General features: G+C 39.8%; 1 protein-coding gene across 1 annotated transcript; it reads left to right on the top strand.

The window, feature by feature from the left end:
• The first annotated feature begins 1,069 nt into the window (after window positions 1-1,069).
• LOC122292263 (transmembrane protein 209) lies at window positions 1,070-6,465 on the top strand. The gene is made up of 7 exons (XM_043100512.1): window positions 1,070-1,424; window positions 2,182-2,237; window positions 2,331-3,244; window positions 3,964-4,162; window positions 4,273-4,458; window positions 4,609-4,985; window positions 5,803-6,465. Exons 1-7 carry the CDS (start codon window positions 1,234-1,236, stop codon window positions 5,941-5,943), a joined length of 2,064 nt encoding a protein of 687 aa, XP_042956446.1. The 5' UTR covers window positions 1,070-1,233; the 3' UTR covers window positions 5,944-6,465.
• The last annotated feature ends 1,127 nt before the right edge of the window (window positions 6,466-7,592 follow it).

Below are 7,592 nucleotides of genomic sequence, written 5' to 3'. Positions count from 1 at the left end.
AGCAGGATGTGTACATATAATAAGAATATCCACTCTACAAATGCAAAATTCGACCAAACTGTAAGCCCCAATGATGTTAATACATTTCATATGAAGAGTATTACATATGAGCATGATGTCTAAATATGGTGTATCATTTGAACTCAGACAAAATCATTTCAACAAGCCCTATATTAGACTAAATTTCATAAAACCAAGGATTAAAAATCAGCACACAAACAAGTTAAAAACAAGTAGGAATTACATAACAAGATGCAATGACATTTACCTAGCTCCCTTGTACCATTTTTTAAAATTACCAGTTAGCACTGTAAACCAAATAAAACAGGAAAAATTAACCTGGAGCAGCGTTTGAGCAGATCAAGTGGGGTTTCCTCCCTACGTACACAAATATATAAAAAACATTGTTAATTATTACAAGGATTTTCAACTCATCATGCAGATCAAGAAGGAAGCTATCTATACAAAATAACTAATACAAAATTTCACTTACCCATTTCAACTACTGTTTTCTCACAACCAAAATCCAAATAAAAGCACCAACAGAGAGATAGAGAGTGTGTAATGGGTCCAAACCGAAGTGTGTAATGGGTCAATCGGAGTGACAGGAGGCTAGGGTTACGGCAAGACAAAGAGAGAGAAACAGGGACAGAGTAGAAGAAGCAGACCATGGGGCGAGGAGAGAGAGAGAGAGCGTATGAGAGAGAGAGAGAGATGAAACTGTGAGTGTGAATGGTCCGAGAGATGAAACCGTGAGTGCCCTTCCTCTTTGTTGTTTTTGTCTTCGTCTTTGCACGCTCGGGAGAAAGGGGGGGTGAAATGAGGGATTCGAGACGGCTTGTTGGAAGAAACCGTGAGTGCCCTTCCTCTTCGTCGTCTTCGTCGTTCCATGCTCGGGAGAAAGGGGGTGTGAAATTAGGGATTTGAAATGGCAGAGGGAGGGATTCGAAACGGCTTGTTGGTTGGGAGACGGTTCAGTGTTAGTGAACCCGATCCAGTCTACACGTCATGTGTGCAAAGTGACTTCACCAAACAGTGGCTGCTGAGTGGATTTATTCATTGTTAAAACCCTTTCCGTTGGGGAAGCTCCACCAAAGCGGAAGTGTTCAAAACTTCAAACTTGGAACTCGAAGCTGAGGCCTCCGAGGGTAATAGATCAGTGTCTTCGTCTCTTTCTTGGCCTCTTGCTCTCTGTTCCCAAAAAACCCTAGCCCTTACCCCATTTCATCGTCCATGGAATCTGGAGCTACGAGAGATAAGGGCTCCTCGCCGCCACCCAAGCCCTCCAAGTTCTCAGTTTACCAGAACGCAGCTCTCTCCTCTGCCCTTACCGCCAAAAGTCTCCAACCGTCCAATTACTCGCTCCTCTGCATCTTCACTTTCTCGTCCGCCTCCGCCTTCGCTCTTCTCACCGTTATCTGCAGGTGCCAATTTGCTCTAGCCTTCTCCCCACCCTCACTTCTTTTTTCCCCCTTTTTTTATAACCGTAATTGAAAATTCGGGCATTTTTTTCTCTTAGCTTTTCCAGCTTTGATCCTTGCATTCTGTGAATTGGATCAATGTACAAAAAACACCGTGTTTGAAGCTTTTTTTAGTGCTTTTAAGTGATAAAATTGAAGCAGATGTTGTGTTTGTTCTGAGAACTGCGAGGAGTGCATTAACTTTCAAGATTTGAGCTTTCTTTAGCTTTTGTTCTTGCAGTATAGAACTGAATTGATAAGATAATTTCTCAATTTGAACCTTGCTGCGTTTGCTGTTCAGTACTTCATAGATATTATTTTTTGATAGGTAAATACTTCATAGATATTATTTAAATAGCTTGTCGCTTTGAGGAGCCGGCAAATCCCGTAGAGTTGTGTTGGGTTCTTATGTTAATACTTATTTTTCCCAACCGTTTGAATGTGCACCGGCCTTAACAACTGGAAGGCAAAAGTTACATAAGTTCGAATGGCTTATCCTACAACTATTCAGGAAGCCCTCCATTGTGTGCTAATTGAGCCTATCGGCTAAGTAATGCAGATTCCAGGTTTTATTATCGATCTTATTTCCTCACCAACCAAACAAAAATTTCAAATTAGAATAATGTCTAGACCTGTTCGATTCCAATTAATCCAATCTAGACTTGGTTGTTCTTGGTTTTGAATTCCATGTGGCTAATTATCTTCTACTGACTTGTTGAAGGGAAAATGGTTTCATTGACGGTTTGAAGTTCAAAAATATTCCCCAGGAAGTAGCGTGTAAGCATAAACTCTACTCAAGTTTCTTAGATTGGTTTAACTTATGGTCTGATTGCTATAGCTATTTTTTGAAATCTTGTATTTGTGCTTCAGATTTGTTTGCCAAAGCAATTCAAACTGTGGTGGGCTTAGTCTTTTTTGGAACAATATTTGCCCTGGTCAAAGCGATCTCTCTGCGCAGATCAAGGAATACTGCCGATGTGCCTGTTTTATCTTCCAGTAAAGGAAATAAGGATCAAACACATCTTACGAGACATCAACTAGGACTTTTGGGTATAAAATCAAAGGTTGAACAAGTTGTGTCTGAAACTTCAAAGAAACCCCCCAAGTCTAGACCTCACTTGACACCTTCTTCAGATATCCTGGTTCCACTTCATCAGCCAATGACCAGTCCAAATCGTTCATCTCGCACCATCACGGATAGATCGAACTCAAGTGGGGGAAATAGGATGCGCTCTGTTGGCACCCCGTCCAAATCACCAAGTTCTTCATCTTCTTTATATCTCGTCCCTGGTGGTGTTTCACAATTGTCTTCTGTTCAAAATTCACCAGGAGTGGATTCATTGGTCTCAACCCCTTGGTCAAACAAGCGATCCTCTTCTGGAAAAGAGATAACATCAGAAGAAAAGCTTGAAAAGTTCTTGGTAGAAATAGATGAGAAAATCACAGAATCAGCAGGGAAACTGTCTACACCACCCCCCACAATAAGTGGTTTTCGCATAGCTAGTCCAAATACTGTTTCCAGTTCAGCCAATACCTCTGGAACAACTAGGAGTACTCCATTGAGGCCTGTGAGGATGTCTCCAGGTTCCCAGAAGTTCAACACTTCCCCCAAGACAGGAGAGGGCGACCTTCCTCCACCTATGTCCCTTGAAGAATCTATTGAAGCTTTTCAGCATTTGGGTATTTATCCTCACATTGAGCAATGGCGTGACCACCTCAGGCAATGGTTTTCTTCGGTTTTGATTAATCCTCTTCTTAAGAAGATTGAAACTAGTCATCTTCAGGTCAATCATCATCACCTTCTCCTCTTCCACTTTTTTTTCTTCGACTACTTTGTCTTTGGTGCAAGAGTATAATGTTCTTAATATATACCGTGTAAATTTGTTTTAATTAGTTTTTTTTTCATTGTAACCTTTTGTTTAAGAAAAAGTGTATTTGAAAAGCTTTCTTCCAAAATTAAAATTCTACAATGTTTTGAGGATGTGCACTTGAGTTTAAATGAAACAAGAAGCGTTTGTTGTCATAATTATGACCTATACCGTACTGGGAAATAACACTGCATGATATGAATATTTTTCAGCTTCGCTTAGAAACAGTGAGTATAATAGCGTTCAAAAGTTGGCATAATTTGGACTGCAACTTGAAAAGGTTAGAAAATTTATAGCAGCCTGATCCCTTAAATAATAGCAATGCAAGTTCTTTGAACACCCACCCCCCTCCCATGTTCTTGCTGTTTATTGTTGGGATTGATGGAATTGGGTTACTGGAGTGCAGATACATTGCAGCATCTATTTAGTTAGAAATTTTACTTAGTAACAAACATTTTAAATATTAAGTTACACTTATAGGATATACACATGTTGCAATTACATACATAGATCCACATTTCCTTCTCATGCAGGATAGATTGTCATCCTTCAAAGAGGAAATTAATGGGACTGAGTAGCACATTTTCTCTCTGATGTCTATCTATCATGCTGATTAAACATTGTAGTATTTGTAGGTAATGCAAGCAGCTGCTAGAATTGGTATTTCAATGACAATCAGTCAAGTCGGAAGTGATTTACCAACTGCAGGAATTCCTGCTACCATGTTTCCAATTGATAGGACTAAGGACTGGCAACCAGCATTTACTCTAGACGAAGATGGAGTTCTTCATCAGTTACGAGCTACTCTTGTGCAGGCTATTGATGCTTCCTTGCGTACGCTGCTTCACCCTGTATTATTGATATTTTTACCTCAGCATTTAATTGAGTGGTTTCAATTACAGATCTTTGCTGAAAATTTTCATGGTTCTTCCCATTATATGCAGCAAAGCTGCCCCTAGCTAATCTGCAACAACCCCCACAGCAAAATCCCTTGATCCCAGTTATGCAGCAGTGTGTAGATGCTATCACTGAATACCAGAAGCTTCATGCTTTGATGAAAGGAGAGTTGGTTAAAGGTTTGCTACCTCAAAGCAGCATTCAAGCAGATTATATCGTACAGCGGATACAAGGTAACTGGAATCTTTTATTTTCAGTTCTTATCACAGTTCATGTGTCTTCAATAAACATCTGAAATATGGCATGTTAATCTGGAGTAGCTCTTGTGGCAATTTTCTACCCTGTGTAATCTAACCTTAGACTACTTGCATGGAATTTATCAGAGCTCGCTGAAGGAACCTGCTTGAAAAGTTATGAGTATCTTGGAAGTGGGGAGGTTTATGACAAAAAGAATAAGAAGTGGACTCTTGAGCTTCCAACTGATTCTCACTTGCTTTTGTATTTATTCTGTGCTTTCCTAGAGCACCCAAAATGGATGCTACATGTGGATCCTACATCACATTCTGGTGTCCAGTCTATAAAGGACCCATTATTCTTGGGAGTTCTACCTCCAAAAGAAAGGTTTCCTGAGAAATATGTTGCAGTCATCTCTGGTGTACCTTCTGCTCTTCACCCAGGAGCTTCAGTACTGGTTGTTGGAAGGCAAAGCCCACCAATCTTTGCCTTGTACTGGGATAAGAAGCTGCAATTTTCTCTTCAGGTTGGCCGTTAATAAGATCTGTTTTTTGTTTACACTGAATTTGGTTTGCTGTTATTCTACAAGTGTTTCTTTTGCTGTTGTTTTAGAATGTAGAGGGATCAATATGCTAGCCTAAAGTTATTATAGGGATTCTTGGAAAGTGCAATACATGTCTAAGAAGATATGTATCTGAGCACATTTTTTAATGCCTTGTTAGGGTGTGATTGAAACAAAAGGAACCTACTCTAAATATGGTCCACTGATTTGTATACGAAAGTCATCTCATCTGCGCACTGAAAGAGCATACATGCAAAGATAAAAATCTGCCTGAGTGATTATTGTACTGTGGTTTTCTTTTCTTTTTTTATTTTATTCTATTTTTTATTTTTTATTTTTTATTTTGTCCTGATATTAATACATTAATTCTTCATTCATGAGCTGAAATGAGCATGCTGAACATGAATATTTTTCTTAAGTGTACTTACAAGCAAGGCTAAACAGCCAATCTGTCTTCTTGCCTGTTTGGTCTTGTCTGGATAGCTTTATCGGTTGAGTCAACTTCTAAATTTTCTAGACACCTTCCCTAGTGTAGATTAATATTTGTGGCCCATTCATGCATAGATGGTAAATGTTCTCATTAGCTAATTCTTGCTAAGTGTCTGTCTTTCCATTTCTCTGTCCACTCAATATATCAGTTGGCATGCATGCAAAAGCATATACGAATATACTTGATTAGATGAAATGCTATACCAGTAGACATTTCGCTGTACTGCCATTAGATGTGGTGCATAAATTATTGTCTGTGGAAAATAACAACAATTATGATCTTAATTTTCAGGGAAGAACGGCTCTCTGGGATTCCATCTTACTTTTTTGTCACAGGATTAAGGTAGGATATGGAGGGATAGTTCGAGGTATTCATCTCGGTTCTTCAGCCCTGAGCATCCTTCCAGTGCTGGATTTGGAAACCGAAGACTGAGTTCTTGTTAGGGAGGCTGCGTTCTGCTTGCAGTATGATTCTCAGCGCTGACATCAAGCACAAAGGACTCACCAATACATGCTCTGATTATGCTTGTCGGTGCAGAAGTTGTGTTCGACTCTTGGAATTCACCTGATATGAGAGCTCTGGTTGATAACTTTGTTTCATGCAGCTGATTTGCTAAGGTGGATCATTCTTGGAACACCTCCTCCGCGTCTGATGTCGATTGATTTTGGTTTGCTAGGGTTCCAGCTTATTTCTATTTTTTAGGCGAAGATAACTTTTTGATAAAAAAAAAAAAAAAAAAAAAAAAAAAAAAAGGAAGAGGAAAAACATGCTTAACTATGTCAGCTGTATTGTTAGTACAAATTTGCATTTAACCTCGCCCTGCTGAAAGGAATGTCATGCATTCTTCCAACAAAATGACCTGATCATATGCAAAATATCCATGCTTGATGATCAAAGCCATGCTAGAGTGCATTTGATCATGACATGAATGAAGAACAATTTTTTTTTTCAGAAGAGACGGGGTCACATGTACACGAGTGATCTATCTCCAAATTTATTAAAAAATCTCATTTATGGTAGAGGAATATTATGGTAACAATCGGACATTAGGGACTCAAAAAACATCAACAAAATCATCCCAATTAAAAACATGTCAAAACAGTCCATCCTAAACAAGCAAATCCCACGACCAGCTTTGTAAATCAAGCCCTTCAACCTGAAACCTTCCTCAATGACGGCAAACCCAATGCATCTAGTTTTAGAATACCCCTTAGCTCTCTTGGCAGTCTATCACTCGAACAATATCTCCACGTCAGTCCCTCTTCACCCTTTCGTGCTAGGTTGTCAGCCACTTGGTTTCCTTCTCTGAATTGGTGAACCACCCTATAATGTAAACCCTCTAGCTCCTTAATGAGATCATCCCAGTAGTCCCACAGATACCACAAAGAGCAGCATCTTTTCTTCAACCAATCAACCACAATCTTAGAATCACATTTCAGAATCACATGCGTATATGCCATAACTTTGCACAAGCAAACTCCTTGCAACAAAGCTCGTAACTCTACCTCATTATTAGTTCCAACATCATATGGAGCTGAAAAACCAGCCTTAATATGTCCCCTATGATCCCTTTATCACTCCACCCCCACCACAGTGTCCTAGGTTCCCACGGCAACTACCGTCCACATTTAGCTTCCACCAACCAGTAGGAGGTTTCACCCACACAACAGAGTGAACTTTTTGTGTTGCACGACTCTGAATCAGGACGTCTAGTGCACTCAAAATCTGAAAGTCAAACTAGGTAATCTTCAAATCAGTTAAGTCGTTCACCAAGGTCCCAAGCCAAAACCGAATAGACCTCCAAACCCCTATGTGATTTTCTTGGACATCTTCCATCCGCTTTACACCAACGTCTCCATAAACTCCATGTAATTATACTTGGTAATAGGCCGATTAATACTCCCCGTTGAGTACCTTTCTTTGCACAAGAAAACCATACCTCCACACGGTGCCACCAACTATTGGTATTCATACATGCAACGCCCAACGCTACAGATGCAATACGCCAAACCTTCTCTACAATCTGGCCTGTTGCCAATACATGATCCAAGGTTTTCGTCTGCGGCAATGAGCAGCAGTCA

Source organism: Carya illinoinensis, chromosome 13 (genome assembly GCF_018687715.1).
Source record: "Carya illinoinensis cultivar Pawnee chromosome 13, C.illinoinensisPawnee_v1, whole genome shotgun sequence".
Lineage (NCBI taxonomy): Eukaryota > Viridiplantae > Streptophyta > Magnoliopsida > Fagales > Juglandaceae > Carya > Carya illinoinensis.
Note: the sequence above shows the minus strand (reverse complement) of the source record. Positions and strands in the feature narration are given on the sequence as shown.